This window comes from Heloderma suspectum, chromosome 6 (genome assembly GCF_057233095.1).
Source record: "Heloderma suspectum isolate Gila_16-S chromosome 6, 16-S_ref, whole genome shotgun sequence".
Classification (NCBI taxonomy): domain Eukaryota; kingdom Metazoa; phylum Chordata; class Lepidosauria; order Squamata; family Helodermatidae; genus Heloderma; species Heloderma suspectum.
This window is the reverse complement of record NC_139463.1, coordinates 78,845,531-78,865,092: the sequence shown is the minus strand read 5'-3', so window position 1 is coordinate 78,865,092 and position 19,562 is coordinate 78,845,531. Positions and strand designations below refer to the sequence as shown.

The 19,562-nt window shown below is 47.1% G+C and overlaps 1 protein-coding gene across 1 annotated transcript in view; it reads right to left on the bottom strand.

Moving 5' to 3' along the window:
* The window catches only part of LOC146341334 (vomeronasal type-2 receptor 26-like), a 37,205-nt gene that overhangs the window by 14,226 nt on the left and 3,417 nt on the right, over positions 1–19,562 (bottom strand). Inside the window, exons 2-4 of the mRNA XM_084807375.1 lie at positions 3,690–3,778; positions 2,871–3,162; positions 1,678–1,847 (exon numbers count right to left, since the gene is read on the bottom strand). Of these exons, the coding sequence (XP_084663501.1) occupies positions 1,678–1,847; positions 2,871–3,162; positions 3,690–3,778 (551 nt within the window). The remainder of the gene's footprint in view (positions 1–1,677; positions 1,848–2,870; positions 3,163–3,689; positions 3,779–19,562) is intronic.

Sequence of the window (19,562 nt, the reverse complement as noted above, 5' to 3'; positions counted from 1 at the left end):
GATGACATCATATCCCACTGACAGTTGCCCATCCTCAAATAAGATTTCATGGCCAGCACCATTGTTAACGTGGATGTTTTCCAGGAAAGAGTGGAGCTAGATGGGGAGAAAATACAACAGCAGTCATCAAGGGAAGGGCATTCGCATTGAGTGCTTGTGCCATCTGGATTCCATTAAGATGTAACTGTAAACCTGACCTGTATAGGAATACAGCTGAGCAGATTTCCCTTATCTTCCTATTGTCTTGCTACAGTACAAAGTTCTGGAAAAACATCATGAAAAAATAAAAATAAATAAATTACACAACACAAAAGGACTCCAGAAATGGGGATGCTGAAGAAATTTGAGATGTACCAAATGTGCTTGGATTTCATATAATCCAACCTGTGGAATCTGCTGCAGACCGACCTCCTCATGATGGACAGAGTCCATGGACTTTCAGATCTTGTTTTCTACTTTCCAGAAAAGTACAAGTACTTCTTTGTAGGAAAATACACAATTTTCTGCTCAGGAAAATTTGATTGTAATGGGAAGGAAATGGTAAAAGTTACTTATTAAGGTAAATTGTGTAAATGGCTGTGAACCCTCTTATGCAAATTACTACTGAATTCCTGGCTTATTTTTCTGCATCACACAAACAAGGTTTGAATCTGTCTGTGAATGGATGAAGGAACAAAAGGAGCCTAACAATCAGTAAAACAGAGACAGAGTGGATTTTACACAATCCATACACCCCTATCAAAATATGAGAAGAGCTCTCTTGGATCTGACTAAAGGCCTACCTTGCAGGCATCCTGTTACCCACAGTAGCAAACCAGATGGAGGTGGGAAACCCAGAAGCAGGACATGACGGTTAGAGCCCTTTCCCACAATTGTCCCCCAGCAACTCACATTCTGAGGCATTCTCCTTCCCACTTTTGTGTCTCCTGGCAACAGTTTCTTATGCTACTTTAAGCCATCAGAATACATTGTCCAAATGTGGGGAAAATGCACAATACTGGTCACTTTACCTGCCATGGCTGAACATTCAGATGTCCCACTTGGCCTCCAAGCACCCGTATTCTATGTTTCGATAAATATGTAGCATGCAAAGTGTGTGCAACAGCATAGAGGGCATTGTAGATACTGTAGCTCTGACTGCTCATATCCATATCAAAGAGGGATGCAGACAGGTTCTCCAGCTTTTCCTCTCCTGTACAGTCCTTACAGTTTTCAATGCTTACTCCTCTAAAACAACACCTGAATGCCATTTGCCAGAACAGATAAAGGAAATGCATCAGTGTCTCATCAGGCTTGAGGTTTTGGAGAAAATCCTTGAATGCGGGGACTGCATTTGTTTGGACTGAGAAAGATAATGCTCCATAGAAGGTTTTGGGGGGAAAGCTGTTTGCATACAGGGTGCTTGTGAAATCCCACTGAGCTGTTGTAATCCAAACCTTCCCTACAGGGGTATCATGAAATTCATACATGTTTAAGGCGACTGTTAAAGGAAACAGAGACTGACTGTCCCCACTGACAACAATCACATTGGCTTCCGTTGAAAAAAGTGCTTCCCTTAATTTAGAAGCATTGTCCATGTAAAAAGGAATATTAGATCTGTCTATTGCTCTGGATCTTTCCAAAAGGGCAACACAGATACGGTTCTGAGCCAGCACAGGAGTCAGGATCTGCACAAACCTTTCTCCGTCTTCATCATCTGAAACAATGAGGCCGATCCATGTCCATCCGAAATGCAGGAGCAGCTGGACAATCCCCTCATGCAAAGACGACTCCCTTGGTGTCATCCGGTACAAAGAAGGAATATGGGTTTTACTGGAGAGCAAAGTCTCATGTCCACTATATGTGAGCTAAAGGGGAAAATGTAACTTAACAGGGGCTGGAGAAATATCCGCAGGCTTCCCAATTAATGGGATTGACTGCAGAAACTGCTTTCAATATATTTCCTTCCTTTATATTTTAAGTGATCTGAATTATAGGTTTCCAGCTGAACATTTCACTTACAGCAAATTATTTTCTGACTACATAATTTATTTATTATAGTAAATTATTTTCTGCTACAAATGGCATCACTCCATCTTTTCTATCCACCTCTCCAAGCAACACCATAATTAACACTGGTCTGCCTGCACAATATAGACCAAGCCACTCTCTTTAAATAAAGCTTTCTTAAAGTCTAAAACAGAAACATTGTAATCTGAGCACATCTCATGTTAGCTGGCTGCAGTATTGGGGAAAACATTTCAGTGATGGGAAGATAAAGAAGCACATCTAGAAAGAAGGTTCATATTTCTTGATGAGAATGCTGATGCACTGTTTTTGATGGAGTCACATTCAAGACCAAATATTGGTACAGAGAAATCATGTGCTGAATACATATATTTCGATTAACTAACATTCATTTTTACAATACTGCAACATATCTCCTTCCATACAACACTTTAGAAGGAGTAATATTCTATACATGATAAAAATGTTACAGGGCAAATTAGCCACTATATTAATAGATTTCTGCCAGAGAGAGAGAGAGAGAGAGAGAGAGAGGCAGGCAGGCAGGCAGGCAGGCAGGCAGGCAGGCAAGCAGAGAAGCAGAAATTGTATGATGCAGGCAGATTAAATAAATTTAGGGGGATTCATGCATTACCACAGAAGTCATCAAGGATGTATATTAATTCAATCTGCCCTTTCTTTAATGCTGCAGCAGGGAATGAATGTTACATTAAGTAACATACACTTCCTTTTTTTCAGTTTGTGGATTATTGTGAACAGTAAAGGTGCTTTTCTGAACAGAACAACATTTACTTAAGGAACATTATATTAGAATATGACTGAAAAGCAAGATTTCTCCCACCATCCCAAAAGGAATTGTTTACCTGTGGAATCTTGTACAGACTAAAGATGCTGGCCATCTGGATAATGTCTTCTACAGTGAGCCCCCCAATGATAGACAACACATCTTTTTTCTGATTACAGTTGAAATTTGGCGTATTCCTTTGCTGTGTGAACAGCAGATCCACAATGGCTTCAGATGTGCTTCTTGTACTATGTAGGTTGTCATAGATGTGGAATCCTAGTGTCATGTTGGGCAAGAGTATGGGATTCTTATTGATCTCATGGATGGCAAAAATAAAAGCAAAGGCTTGTTGATAATTCTTCGACACTATGCTGCAACAAGATTGACAGTGAGAGAAATTTTGCAATGCATTTTCACTGGCGGCACATGGGCAAAGGTTGTAGTGCTCCCTGTCCCTAGCAGAATGAGAAAGAGATTAAAGCAAAAGGAAGGGAAGGGTTGATCCAAGGGTGTATGCAGCTCTAATAACCCCAGAAATTCTTCATCTGATCCTGTTTTCGCAATAACTGCAGATCATTGATGGGAAATGATGCACCAATTGAGGTTCCACCCCTTGGCCACTCTAACACTCATCTGGGAAGTAGTGTTACCACTACTACGTAATAAAGGAAGCCTTACCTAATATTATCAGGAGTCCAATCTGGAGGATCTGTAAACTTAAGTGTATTATACATAGGATGCATTAGAGAGAAGACCCCTCCAGTGTTTATATCTCCAAACCTAGACATATTGGTTGCATCATGAATTGTTTTTGGCTTCAGATCATATACAATAGGTGGCAGCAGGAGAAGTAGCAATAACACCATTAACAACCACTTGAGTACAAGAACCAGCTTACTCCAGCAACAGCTGCACACCTTCATCCTTACAGCCTGCCTTGTCTACGATGTCCCCCAAAGCAGGACCCCTTTCCTCCAAGTAGCTACCCTGGAGAAGAATGAGCGGAACAAAAAAAAGATGACTGATTTCGCCAAACTCCTAAAATGAGCAGTACCCTAGCTCTGAGAGGCATGTTGTCAGTTCACCCCTTCAGTTTTGAAATGGAAAAAGGATATGTTTTAAGCAGGATTAGTAATATTCCCCTGAATGTACATGGAAAAAATAACAGTGATTTTGATAATTAGATAGTATAGGGGTGCCTCCCTGGTGTCCTGGATTCTTTGCCTGTGTAAACTAAACACACACACAACCCCCCCCCAACAAAAAAAACAAGTTTTAAAGTTGTCGTATAACCATCTCCCAAGAGTGAGTGATGGGAATAGTCAGCTCATACTGCACAACAATCTGATATTGACGTCCTGCTTGCATGTTATTGGTCATACGTTCGTGAAAAACAGACATTGGTTTGGATCCTGACTTAGTTGGACTATTGAAATATATCTTTTCACCATACCAATACATGGGTCTGATTTAAGCATGACTGCATCTGGATCCAACCAGTTCTACTGTGGACTGTTGGGATTATTAGGCAGAGTTTTACTATGCTAACAAGACCGTGGAAGTGTACGTCTCTGGGGGTTTAGGTCAAATCCTGTAAGCATCAGTTTCCCTGCATATTGCCAGGGATCACACCCAACAGACTGTATAGTTGAGCAACAATGGAGAATAAATCATGGTAATTTACAGACTGGGTCCTTTTCCATGCTCCTTGCAAAAGGAAGAGAAGTGGGTGGCTAACAGGAAGAGGGCCTTATCCAAATATTTACGTAGGCTATTATGGCAAAAAATAAAGGAACACAAATAGCGCCCACTACGCTATTTGTGTTCCCCTTTTTTTCACTGTTTTATCTTACTTAAATATTTACGTAAGATAAATCAGCGAAAAATAGGGAACGCAAATGGCGGCCACCGTAGCCGCCGCCATTTGAGTATGCTGGGTTTTTTTTTGGGGGGGTAGCCATGATAGGCTACGTAAATTCTTACGTAGCCTATCACAGCCTCACGAACGGCAATAGCGGTGGCGGCAGCCCGGCCGCGGCCAGCCAGGAGACCAGGATAATAGGGATGTATGAAACACCTACCAGGCTCCGCACCAGGCAATCCATGGTGGGGGGGAGGTGCTCTGTCCCTCCCCCCAGAATCTTGCCAGGCCATCTTCGCTCCGCGGCCAAGCCGCGGAGCCTCCGACCGGCTCCGGCCACCCACAGCCAGACATCCAGCCGCTGGGCAGCCCTGCAGGGACGCAAATGGCAGCTGTCATAGCCGCCGCCATTTGCATCCCTGTATTGAGCCATGATAGGCTACATAAATATTTACGTAGCCTATCATAGCAGGGGGAAAAACCCCAATGTACGCAAATGGCGGTAGCGGCCACCATTTGCATACACTGGGGTTTTTTTTTCCCCCCTGCTGTGTTAGGCTACATAAATACTTATGTGGCCTATCATGGCGGGGGGGGGGGAACCCAGCATATGCAAATGGCGGTAGCCACCGCTATTTGCATATGCTGGGGTTCCACCCCCCCGCCATGATAGGCTATGTAAATACTTACGAAGCCTATCACGACCTCCTCAGGGATGCAAATGGCATCCTAAGTATTTATGTAGCCTATCATGGCTTAGGGATGGCCGTGAATTTCTCCCCGAATCTCGAGGAGGCCAAATGCCAAGGCATTTGGCCCCCCGAAATTGGCGGTGAAATTCTCCGCCCCCCACCCCCCCAGGATGGGACTTACCTCCTGCAAATGTCCCTCCTGGTGGCGGGTCCCGGCAGCGTTTCGGCGACGTTTCGGTGGGGGCGGGGGCAGTGGCCGGTCTTCCGACCGGCTGCCGCCACCACCATTACAAAATAAAGTAAAAAAAAAAAGGGATAGGCTACGTAATGATTAACGTAGCCTATCACGGCTAGATTTCCAAAGTCAGCCATGATAGGCTACATTAATTGTTACGTAGCCTATCATGGGTGACTTTGAAAAAAACAAAAACAAAGCGCATACGCAAATGGCGGTGCCCATTTATTTAGTATAAATAAATACCCTTATTTAGGACCGGTAGTTTACGTAAAGATTTACGTAGACTATGGCGAAAATAAGGGCAACGCTATTTGCATTGCCTTTATTTTCGCCGTAGTCTACATAAATCTTTACGTAGACTAGCCGGGCCCAAATAAGGAACACAAATGGCGGCGCCCATGGGTGCCGCCATTTGCGTACACGCTTTTTTTTTCAAAGTCACCCGTGATAGGCTACGTAACGATTAACGTAGCCTATCACGGCTGACTTTGGAAATCTAGCAGTGATAGGCTACGTTAATCATTACGTAGCCTATCACGGGTTTTTTTTTCACTTTTTCTTTCGCGGCCGGGAGACGGGGCACTTCTCCCCCGCCTGAATTTCAGGTGGGCGAGGTGGGGCGCCTCCCCCCCAGCCTGAACTTTGGGGGGAGAACTGAAGTGCCTCCCCCCCACTGCGAAGCAAGCTGCAGGACCAGGTAAGTCCCTTTCGTACATCACTATCACGGCTATGAAGAGGAGGAAGTGAATGGCAGCCGCAGGACGGCCGCCATTCGCAAAGCAGCGCGGACGGGAGCAGGTATGTGCTCTGTTTCGTGCACCTTTCATGGGGTGGGGGCAGAGGGGACTTCATCCTGTGTCCCTTTCGTGGGGTGGGGGGGCAGGGGCTTCGTTCCACGATGGATTTCGGGGTGGCTGAATGTACTGGCATTCAGCCTCAGCGTGATCCGTTGTGGAATTCTCTGACATTCCTACAGGATAACCAGTTCTACTGTGGACTGTTGGGAATATTAGGCAAAGTTTTACTATGCTAACAACACTGTGTAAGTGTAGGTCTCTGGGTGGGTAGGTCTAATCCTGTAAGCATCAGTTTCCCTGACTATTGCCAGGGATCAGACACCCAACAGAGTGTATAGTTGAGCAACAATGGAGAATAAATCATGGTAATTTACAGACTGGGGCCTTTTCCATGCCCCCTGCAAAAGGAAGAGAAGAGGGTAGCTAACAGGAAGAGGGCCATATCAGCTGTGGCACCTGGGCTATGGAATGAGCTCCCTAGAGAGGTTCTCCTGGCACCTACCTTGTACTCCTTCTGGTGCCAGGTGGAAACCTTTTAATCCTCCCTGTATTTTACCATTTTTGCTTCCTAATCTTCTAGCTCTGGTGTTTTAAATCTGTATTTTCAATCTCTGCATTGCTGCTAGGTTTTATTGTGGTTGTACTGTTATTTTGTGGTTTTTAGCTTTCATATTATAGATTGTTTTGTCCTGAACTTTGGGGGCTTTATTTTTGTGAGCCACCCGGAGACCTTCGCCTATTGGGCAGTATAGAAATAAATAAGTAAAATAATAATTGATAATAATAATAATAATAATAATAAATGAACGTGATGGGAGATAGTAATCTCTTAAATGCATTACTGCTCTGCTAATTCCCACTCTTTCATCTCCCTTTTGCAGCTGTCCACATGATTCCACCTGTCATGTTGTGCTTTCTCAACTTCCATTAATATTCTGTACTGCAAGCAATCTCCTCCTTTCTCCCAGCCAAACACAAGCCACAGAGATGGTTCATAGCAATTTTATTCAGACTTCGATGGCAGTGCCTTCTTCTGAATGGACAATGAAGGAGGAGGACAGATGCACAATTGCAATTAGTATGTGTGTGGGCTCATTCAGTGGTGATTTCCAACGAAGATGAGTGGACTATGGTCCACAGCTAGGGATGTTGGAGAAATCCACAATGGTAACAAATAAGTTCAGACTTTCATGAATCCAGCCCATGGATTCTGCAGCGAACTGGTTTTTCCCCTGTTGGTGGGATTCCACAGACGTGCGGACCAGTTTTCTAACTTCCTTGAATTTTGTGCAAATTCCATCAAAGAAAAATCTTCGAGTTTACTCATTGCAAATGACTACACAGTGATGCTAATTGTAAATGGCTACAAACATTCCAGCCAAACACATGTACAAAATATTTAAAAAAATCAATTCCTCCTAATGATTCGACATATAAAGTTCAAAATAACTTTGAGAGGAACACCGTCCAACCAGGCTTGTAGTCTGTGGGGAGGCAACATTGTGCCCATGGGCAGCAGAGCAGCCCTGTACAACTTCATTGGCACCCACTAAGGTGCCCTGCCCCTCCCACTTTGTATTTTCTATTTTTAAATTAACAAATCTTCTTCCTAAGAACAGAAGAAGAGCCATGCTGGATCAGACCAAGGGTCCATCTAGTCCCGCATTCTGTTCACACAGTGGCCAACCAGCAATTGACCAGGAACCCACAAGCAGGGTATGAGTGCAACAGCACCCTCCCACTCATGTTCCCCAGCAAGTGGTGTACATAGGCTCACTGCCCCTGGTACTGGAGGTAGCCATCAAGACTTGCATCCATTGATAGCCTTCCCTCAAGGAATTTGTCCAACCCCCTTTTAAAGCCATCCAAATTGGTGAACATCACTACTTCCTGTGCTAGAGAATGCCATAGTTTTACTCTGCACTGTGTGAAGCAGTACTTCCTTTTCTCTGTTCTGAATCTCCCACCAATCAGCTTCACAGGTTGACCCTGAGTTGTAGACTCTTGAGTGAGGCAGAAAAATGTCTCCCTATCCACTTTCTCCACACCAGGCATAATTTTGTATACATCTATCATGTCTCCTCTTTCCCTCATTTTTCCAAGCTAAAGAATCCCAGCTGTTGCAACCTAGGAAGAAATGCCTACAAGGTCCCTCACCAAAGACGCTTGAGGAAATTTGCTGGTCATGGAATATGAGGAGACGTCCTCTTATAGATCAGTAACTGGTTAAAGAACAGAAAGCAGAGATGTAAATGCAGGATGTAAATAGTGGGGTCCCACAGAGATCTGTATTGGGACCAATGTTTTTTAACTTCTTAATAAATGACCGGGCATCCAGAGTGAACAGTGAAGTGGGCAAGTTTGCCAATGACACCAAATTATTTAGGGTGGGTAAAACAAAGTTGGGTTTGGAGGAGCTCCAAAACAATCTTTCCAAATTGGAGGAAAGGGCATCAAAATGGCAAATGCAGTTCAATGTAAGCAAGTGTAAAGTGATACATGTTGGGGCAAAAAAAAACCCATTTCAAATATAACCTGATGGGATCTGACAGCTAGTGGTGGCCAAGCAAAGAAGAGATCTTGGGGTTGTGGTAGACAGCTCGGTGAAAATATCTACCCAGTGTGCGGCCACCATAAAGAAGGCAAACTCCGTGGTGGGCATAATTAGGAAAGGAATTGAGCGTAAAACTGCCCATATCATATCGCCCTTATATAAATCTGTGGTGCAACTACACTTGCAATCCTGTGTACAGCTCTGGTCGCCACACCTTCAAAAGATATTGTAGAGCTGGAAAGAAGCAGAAGTGAAGAAATGGCAGAAGTAGTTGCCAGCTAATGAGGCTGTGCGGTTTTGTTTTGCTTTGTCTTCCCCACTGAGGGAGTAATTCCATAGTAATGAAGTTGATCTGGACTATCAGTAAAGTCTTTGTAGATGCTTCATTTTATAGCATTCGTCAGAACTCTGTGGGAACGAGAGGCACTAGTCTGGATCCATTGCTCAGGGGGAGTGGGATTGGGCCACCCACTCCTCCCCGTGGGGGATTCCTGTAAGGGATCCCGGGGATGTGGTACCACGACCAGGCTAGTATGGGTGCTGTGGGTTGGTCTTGGCACTCGTGGAAAGGGGTTCACATAAGCGGTCCATGCTGTGGTGTCCCCCTGGCCCTGCCTTCCGCCACCAGGGCTCCTGGCATGCAGGCCAGGAAGGGGGAATCAGACAGCAGGATCCTGGCCCATGTCAGGATCCATGCCCTATGCCACCCCCAAACCAATTATTCCGGTTGTGGAATGCCTTCCACTTTAGGCCCAATTTGCGCAGACATTACTTTTGTGTTGGCACCAAGGGAAAACATGGCTTTTTACCAAAGCTTTGGAGGGACAAATGCATTCCCAAAATAGCACACTGCTTTAACTCTTGCATTGTTTTAATTTTTAATTGGTATTCGCTTGTTTAATGCTTTAATATGTTTTTAGCTGTTTAAGTTATTTATTGTTTTATACTGACTAATTTGATTTTATCTGTACGCTGCCCTGAGACCTTAAAGACATAGGGCAGGATGTAAATGTTTTAAACAAAGAAATACATGGTACCATCTGTCAACTGGATGACCGTTATGATTTGGATCACTGCTGCTGCAGAATTTCATACACCTAGGTAAAGAACCTGAGACCCGGGTTCAAACCTGGGCATTTTCCCTCCTCAGTGAATTCTAATGTCAAGAAGAGCCTAGTGCCATCTTCCCCATCTTAGTCCCCACCAGCCAAGTTGGAACGTGACTTCCATCACCTGCAGCCAGCATGGATTGGCCATGCTTGGCAGGGGGAGATAAGATTTGTAGTCCATTTTTTTTATTATTTTATTGCATTTATACCCCGCCTTTTTTCCTCGCAAGGAACCCAAGGTGGCTTACATCATCCACCTCCTCTCCATTTTATCCTCACAACATCAACCCTGTGAGGTGGGTTGGGCTGAGAGTCTGTGACTGGCCCAAAGTCACCCAGTGAGCTTCCATGGCCAAGTGGGGCCCAGAACCCGGATCTCCCAGCTCCTAGTCCAACACTCTTGCCACTACACCACACTGGCTCTCCATCACATCTGCTGGGCACCAGGTTGGGGATGACTGGTCCTATGGGAAAGAAAACCAAATGCAATCCAATTTGCATCCCTTCCAAAACAATTGGATGCAGCTCAGGCTGGCAAGGGTGAAATCTAGTCCCGTGGTTCATCCTATCCAGGCAGTGTTCGTGTCTCAAATCATCTGCTCAGGGAACATGACAGTTCACTGCACTGACCACTGCAGGGTACTCTGATTCCTTATAAGTAGGGATGTATGAATCCCTTACCTGGTTCTGGTCGGGGCATCTGCTGGGGGGGGAGGCGATCCGTCCATCCCCTCTGGAATCCTCCCTGGCTGGCTCCGCTCCACGGCAAAGCTGCAGAGCAGCCGGCTGGGGCTGGCCGCAGCCGGACTTCTGGCCACTGCTGCCACTGTCTGGAATCAAATGGCAGCCACTGCACAAGCTGCCATTTGCATCCCTGCCTGTGGCCATGACTGAATACATAAGTATTTACGTAGCCTATCACGGCAAAGAATAGGGACAGAAATTACATGCCAAATACAACCAAAACCAGAATACCAGCCATTTTGCATCCCTTCCAAAACAATCGGTTCCAGCTCAGGCTGGCAAAGGTGAAATCTAGTCCCATATTTCATCCCACTCAGGCAGTGTATGTGTCTCAAATAGGGATGGGGGAGAATTTCTCCCCGAAACTTCAGGGAGCCGAGTGGCAACGCATTCGATCCTCCGAAAGTTCGGGGAGAAATTCTCCGCCCCCCACCCCCCCACCCCCCCCGGTACGTGACGATTAATGTAGCCTATCACAGCTGACTTTGCAAATCTAGCCGTGATAGGCTACGTTAATCATTACGTAGCCTATCACAGGGGCTTTTTTTTTTTTTTACTTTTCTTGTAATGGCGGCAGCCGGTCGAAAGACCGGCTGCCGCCCCCGCCCCTGACGAAGACCTGGCGAACCGCCGCCGGGACCCGCTGCCGTGAGGGACATTCGTGAAAGGTAAGTCCCATCCCGGGGGGGGCCGGGGGGGGCGGAGAATTTCTCCCCAAACAACCCTCGGAGGACCGAATGCGTTGGCACTCAGCCCCCCGAAGTTTCGGGGAGAAATTCTCCACCATCCCTATGGCGGCCCCCATAGGGAGCCACCATTTGCGTTCCTTATTTGGTCCCTGTAGTCTACGTAAGTCTTTACGTAGACTACGGCGACCAAATAAGGAACAGGAATGGTGGCTCCCTATGGGGGCTGCCATTATCCGTACGCGCTTTTTTTTTTAAAGTCACCCGTGATAGGCTACGTGACGATTTACAGCCCGCAAATAGCGTTGCCCTTATTTTCGCCATAGTCTACTTAAATCTGTATGTAGACTACAGGGACCAAATAAGGAATGCAAATGGCGGCTCCCTATGGGGGCCGCCATTTGCATACGTGCTTTTTTTTTTTTCAAAGTCATCCGTGATAGGCTACATGATGATTAACGTAGCCTATAACGGCTGACTTTGCAGATCTAGCCGTGATAGGCTACGTAAATCATTACATAGCCTATCACAGGGCTTTTTTTCCCCTCTCTCTCTTTTGAAGTTCGCGGCCGGGGAGACGGGGCGCTTCTCCCCGGCCTGAATTTCGGCCGGGCGAGGCGGGAAGCCTCCCCTCCCGGCCTGAACTTCAGGGGGAGAAGCGAAGCACCTCCCACCCACCGCGAAGCAAGCTGCGAGACCAGGTAAGTGACTTTCGTACATACCTAGTCTCAAATCATCTGCTTAGGGCACATTACAGCTCACTGCAGTAACCGCTGCAGGGCACTCTGATTCCATATAGGTGGATTGCGCACTGGGCAATTATTTCTTTGCTCGCTTGCCTGTCATGGGGTGCCAGTGGTAATTATTGTCATCTGGCTCACAGAAAAATGTGAAGGGTTCCTCTGCCATATTCGCAGCCAGCACAATGTGGCTTTATTTGTGCAAGGCCGAGACTGGAAGATCATGTGTGATACTTAATCTGAGAAAAAAGCCCTTGAAGACATAATTAGCAATAATGAGGATCTCCTTGAACCCCTCCAGGGTTTTCCAGAAGGCCCCATCCCCTTTCCACACTCCTTTCCCCAGCCACTGATTTTTGGTGGTTCTCTGGCTTTTGTGCAATTTCTTCCATTCGATGAGGGTGAAATGCCTCTCCTAAGGCTTAGTGATGGGCAGTAAGGGCTTTAAGCTCAAGGGCTTAAAGGGCAGTAAGGGCTCTTGGCACTGGGGCACCACTGTTTTGCCTTTGGCCCAACAGACTACTGGAATGCGGCCCTCGGGAGCGTCTCCACAATGTAAACTAGCCCTTGGGATGAAAGAGGTTCTGCACCATGTTCCCCGAACACATCGATCAGTAACCTTGTAAACTACAGTTCCCGATATTTCTTCAGGTAGGATGCTGCTAAGCATAGGGATGTGTGAACTCACCCCTGTCTGGGTTCTCCAGGAGCCCACCCGACCCCTGCCCCCGCTCCCAAAGTGTTGCATCATTGTTCTAAGAGCTGATCTCACCTCTGGGAAGCTTCCGATAGAGAAAACTAATTAGGAATTATGGGGACATCAAAGGTTCTTCTTCATCCCCTTGGTCACTTGTAGCAAGGCAAAGGCAGTTATTGATGTTGTTTATTCAATCAGTCGCTTCCGACTCTTCGTGACTTCATGGACCAGCCCATGCCAGAGCTTTCTGTCAGCTGTCGCCACCCCCAGCTCCCCCAAGGTCGAGTCCATCATCTCCAGAATATCATCCATCCATCTTGCCCTTGGTCAGCCCCTCCTCCTTTTGTCTTCCACGTTCCCTAGCATCAGCATCTTCTCCAGGGTATCCTGTCTTCTCATGCTGTGGCCAAAGTACTTCAGTTTTTCCTTCAATATCATTCCCTCAAGTGAGCAGTCTGGCTTTATTTCTTGGTGTATGGACTGGTTTGATCTTCTTGCAGTCCAAGGCACTCTCAGAATTTTCCTCCAGCACCACAATTCAAAAGCATCTATCTCCCTTTGCTCAGCCTTCCTTATGCTCCAGCTCTCGCAGCCATAGGTTACTAAGGGGAATACCATTGCTTTATCTATGCAGACCTTTGTTGTCAGTGTGATGTCTCTAGAAAACATTTAAATAAACAATCATAAAATGATCAACAATAATAATGTCAAATGAAACAGCCAGTTTGTTTGTTTTCAATGTGTATCCATTTACTCACATATTTTTAGACCTGTCTGACTGGGAGCCCACCAGTTCTTGTATTGGAAAAGGCTTCTCTGAAGTGGTTCATTTCTGCAAAATATCAGAGAGCACATAATTCTATTTCTACTCCCACTTGATAGTCCCTATGATATGGAACACACTGCAATCATCATACATGTGATAAAGAGATGGTCAACCACTCCCCCAAATTTCTAATACCTCTGCCAGGTGACAGTAGCTGCAGACCCTCCAATTGTCCTCTTATCTCTCGTGACCATGACCTCCCTTAATGGTATCAATGGATGGAGGTGTGACATTTGATGGGCTGCCTCACAATGTGACCTTGTGTAGGCTTGAGGCCTACAGAAGCAAAAGGAGAAAAGGTCAGGCATATAGGGATGTCAGAGAATTCCACCACGGACTGAAATGGGATCGAATTCCCTTCAGTCCGTGCAACGGAATCCTCTGAGGAACGGCACCACGAGGTCCTGCCAAGCCAGAAGTCATGCGGCGCTTTTTTTTTTGTCATCCACATAGAGCCGTGAAAATCTTGTAAATAAAAATGCAAGGTAGTATGTTCCAATAATAAATACTTAAGGTTGTTGTTGTTGTTGTTTAAATGAATTGTGCTCTCCGCTTAGTTTGTGGGTGTTCTTTTTCAATTGAAACCCTCTGTCTCTGTTTACTTTCAGCCAAAACGCTTCCTCCTCCTCAGGGCTTCCCAAAACAAGGCTGCCCTAGGTGTGCCTGAGCAATGTACTCTTTATTTAAAGCAACGCTGTTTGAAAGAAACAAAAAAACCTTTTAAAATGACCGTGCGGGTCTGGAGCCCTGCACGAGGTATTATTCTCCCTGCTAAGCTTTATATTTCCACATCCAGGGTTGTTGTTGACGTTGTGAGGCTAAAACGGAGAGGAGAACCAACTCTGTGCATGTCTACTCAGAAGTAAGTCTTATTGAGTTCAATGCGACTTATTCCTAAAAGGGATGTGCTAAAGTCACTTACTTGGTCTCGCAGCTTGCTTCGCGGTGGGGGGGAGGCGCTTCGCTTCTCCCCCCGAAGTTCAGGCTGGGGGGGAGGCTTCCCGCCTCGCCCGGCCGAAATTCAGGCCAGGGGGGAGGCTTCCCACCTCGCCTGGCCGAAATTCAGGCCGGGGAGAAGCGCCCCGTCTCCCCAGCCGCGAACTTCAAAAGAAAAGTAAAAAAAAAAAAAAAAGCCCCGTGATAGGCTACGTAATGATTTACGTAGCCTATCATGGCTAGATCTGCAAAGTCAGCCGTGATAGGCTACGTAAACCTTTATTTAGGCTATCACGGCTGACTTTGGGGGGGGGGAAAGCATGTACGGAAATGGCAGCCCCCATAGGGAGCCGCCATTTGCGTTCCTTATTTGGTCCCTGTAGTCTATGTAAACTTTTACGTAGACCCCGGCAAAAATAAGGGCAATGCTATTTGCGTTGCCCTTATTTTCGCCGTAGTCTACATAAATCTTTACGTAGACTACAGGGACCAAATAAGGAACGCAAATGGCGGCTCCCTATGGGGGCCGCCATTAGCCGTACGCGCTTTTTTTTTTTAAAGTCACCCATGATAGGCTACGTGACGATTAACGTAGCCTAACACGGCTGACTTTGCAAATCTAGCCATGATAGGCTACGTTAATCGTTACGTAGCCTATCACAGGGGTGGGGTTTTTTTAATTTTCTTGTAATGGTGGCAGCGGCAGCCGGTCGAAAGACCAGCTGCCGCCCCTGCCCCTGCCGAAGACCTGCCGAACCGCTGCCGGGACCCGCCGCCGGGAAGGACATTCGTGAAAGGTAAGTCCCATCCCGGGGGGGGGCGGTGGCCGGGGGGCGCGGAGAATTTCTCCCCGAACAACCTTCGGAGGACTGAATGCGTTGGCACTTGGCCCCCTGAAGTTTCGGGGAGAAATTCTCCCCCATCCCTAATTCCTACACATGTCAGCACCCAACTTGTTCCCAGCTCAGCTTTGTATTTCCACATCCACCTCATGATTAGGGTTGTACGAAAGTCATGTACCTTTTCCAAGGGTGACATTCAAGGTCGGGGGGAGGCGCTCTGTCCCTCCCCCTGAAATTCTCTCTGGCCAGCTCCACTCTGCAGCAATTCTGCGGAGCCACCACAGCCGCTGGGCAGCCGCTGGGCAGCCTGCACAGGGACGCAAATGGCAGCTGCTGTAGCTGCCGCCATTTGCGTCCATGTATTTTGCCATAATAGGCTACGTAAATATTTATGTAGCCTATCCGGGTAAAAAAATAAGAGCAGTGAACGCAAATGGTGGCAGCTAAGGCGGACGCCATTTGCGTTGCCTTTTTTTTGGGCCATGATAGCCTATGTAAATATTTACGTAGCCTATTACGGCACAACAGATGGGCACAAATGGTGGCCTCTACGCCATTTGCGCCCCTCTCTTTTGCCATAATAGGCTACATAAATATTTACATAGGCTATCATGGCCAAAAAAATAAGGGAATGCAAATGGCGGCCGCTGTAGCTGCCACCATTTGTGTTCCTTTTTTTTTGCCGTGATAGACTACGTAAGTACTTAAGCAGCCTATCACAGCTTCTGCAGGGATGCAAAGGGTCTTCTGAGATAACTAACAGGACACTTGCTAATGAACTGGATGTGGAAATACCAAGCTGAGCTGGGGGCAAGTGGGGTGCTGACATATGTAGGAGTAAGTCACATTGAACTCAGTAAAACTTACTTCTGAGTAGACACGCACAGAGTTGGTTCTCCCCTCTGCTCAGCTTTGTATTTCCACATTTCCTTTGTATTTTTTTTTCCGCATGATGAAAAAAGATATTCACAACCATCTGTTGGTGGATGACGGAACAAAAGGCACCTGACAATCTGCTAAACACAGACGGAGCAGATTTTACACAGTCCATACATCCCTAATGGCAAGTCACTAAGGCATAGGGATGTGCGAAAGTCACTTATTTGAAGGGGTGATTCGCAGTGGGGGGGAGGCACTCCGCACCTCCCCCTGAAATCCTAACCTGGCCATCTCCTCTCCGCAGCAACTCTGTGGAGCCGCCAGTCGGGTGCATTCGCAGGTGCAGCGGCCACCATTTCCACCCCTGTCTTTCGCCATGATACGCTACGTAAATATATATGTGGCCTATCACAGCAAAAAAACAGGAGCGCAAATGGCGTAGCAGCCACCATTTGCACCCCTGCCTTTGGCTGTGATTGGCCACATAATTACATAGCCTATCACGGTTAAAAAAAAGGAATGCAAATGACGGCCACCGTAGCCGCCACCATTTGTGTTCCCTTTTTTTGCCGTTATAAGCTATGTAAATATTTACGTAGCCTATCATGGCCTCTGCAAGGATGCAAATGGCGTCCCTGCATTAGCCGTGATAGGCTATGTAAGTATTTACATAGCCTATCATGGCAAAAATAGGGAAGCGAATGGCAGATGCAGATGCGACTGCCATTTGCAAAGGAGCGCGAACAGCACGAGGTAAGTGCTCCATTTCATGCGCCTTTCATGGGGCAGGGGGGCTTTGTTCCATCATGGATTTTGGGAGGCCAAATGCACTGGCATTCAGCCTCACTGAGGTCTGTGGCAGAATCCTCTGACATCCCTACTAAGGCATGGATAACTGTGGCCAAATGCACCATCTCCAGGAAGGGCTGCAGTGCAAACATTATGCCAGACAACTTTGGCAAAGCCACTCTCAGCACAGAAGCCACCTAATCCACCAGAAGCAATGCCCCATTCAGTCATAGGGAAGTCTGAGAATTCCTCGACAGATCTCGGTGAGGCCGAATGGAAGTGCATTCGGCCCCTCAAAATCCATCACAGAACGAAGGCCCGCCTCCCCCAACCCACAAAAGTCATGTGGGACGAAGCCCCAGCCCCCCCAACCCATGAAACCCGCGTGAAACGGACCACTTACCTGCACCCATCCGCGCCAATTTGCAAATGGCGGCCGCCCTGTGGCCACCATTCACTTCTTATTCACGGCTGTGATAGGCAACGTAAATACATATGTAGCCTATGACGGCTAACACAGGGATGCCTTTTGCATCCCTTTGGAGGCCGTGATATCCTACGTAAGTATTTATGTAGCATATCACAGCAGGCTAAAAAAAAAAAAATGTGTACGCAAATGGTGGCAGCTACGGAGGCCTCCATTTGCGTTCTGTATTTTTTGCCGTTTTAGCCAACGTAAATATTTTTGTAGGCTATTACGGCCAAAAAAAGGGGAATGCAAATGGCTCCCACTATATCATTTGTGATCCCCTTGATTTTGTCCTAATAGCCTACATAAATATTTATGAGGCTAAAACGGCGAAAAATACAGAACGCAAATCGTGGCTGCTGTAGCTGCCGCCATTTGCGTACTTTTTTTTTTTAAGCCTGCCATGATAGGCTACGTAAATAATATCACAGCTCACTACAGGGACGCAATTTGCATCCCTGCTGCCCAGTGGCCAGATGTCCGGTCGCGGGTAGGGATGGCGGAGAATTTCTCCCTGAAACTTCGGGGGGCTGAGCGCCAACGTGTTCGGCCCCCCGAACAAATTTCGGGGAGAAATCCTCCGCACCCCCCCGGGACGGGACTTACCTTCCCTGAATGTCCCTCCCGGCAGCGGGTCCGGCTGGCGGTTCGTCCGGTGTTCGAGCGGGGCAGGAGCGGCAGCCGGTCTTTCGACCGGCTGCCGCCCCCGCCATTGCAATAAAAGAAAAAAAAAAAAGTCCCCTGATAGGCTACGTGACGATTCACGTAGCCTATCACGGCTAGATTTGCAAAGTCAGCCGAGATAGGCTACGTGAATCGTCACGTAGCCTATCACGGGTGACTTAAAAGAAAAAAAAAAAAGGGTTTACGGATAATGGTGGCCCCCATAGGGAGCCGCCATTCGCGTTCCTTATTTAGTCGCTGTAGTCTACGTAAATGTTTACGTAGACTACGGCGAAAATAAGGGCAACGCTATTTGCGTTGCCCTTATTTTCGCCGTAGTCTACGTAAACATTTACGTAGACTACAGCGACTAAATAAGGAACGCTAATGGCGGCTCCCTATGGGGGCCGCCATTCGCGTACGCGCTTTTTTTTTTTTTTTTAAGTCACCCGTGATAGGCTACGTGACGATTCATGTAGCCTATCACGGCTGACTTTCCAGATCTAGCCGTGATAGGCTACGTGAATCGTCACCTAGCCTATCAGGGGACTTTTTTTTTTTACTTTCGTGTTCGCGGCCGGGCGAGGCAGGAAGCCTCCTCCCCGGCCTGAATTTTGGCCGGGCGAGGCGGGAAGCCTCCCCCCCGGCCTGAATTTCGGCCGGGCGAGGTGGGAAGCCTCCCCCCTGCCTGAACTTTGCGGGGGGAGCAGCAAAGTGCTCCCCCCCACCGCGAACAAGCTGCGAGAAAAGGTAAGGGACTTTCGTCCACCCCTAGCCGCGGGCGGAGCCGGCCGGTGGCTCCGCGGAATTGCAGCGGAGTGGAGCCGACCAGGCAGGATTCCGAGGGGGGATGACCGCAGCGCCTCCCCCCCATCAAGGATTCCGGGGGGAGGGATGGAGTGCCTCCCCCCCGCCAAAAATGAATCCGCGAATTGGTAAGTGACTTTCGTACATCCCTATTCGGTCACCCTAATCCTTCAAATGAATTGGAATGGTCTTACAGGCTTAACTCCACCCCTTTATATGAGACTATGTTTTACTCCACTTTATTCAAAATACTGCATTTTGTGGGGCCCTGGACTTCTGCTCCAAAGTCCCTTCCTGAACGCAATACTGGCTAAGCCCTACCCAGCTATTGATGAACTTTTAATGCAACACCCATCTTGGCTAATAATTGGAGTCATCAGACTAAAAAAAAAACACCCAAGCAGTAATGAGCAGTAAATGTTGGAAAGATGCAGTAGTCACT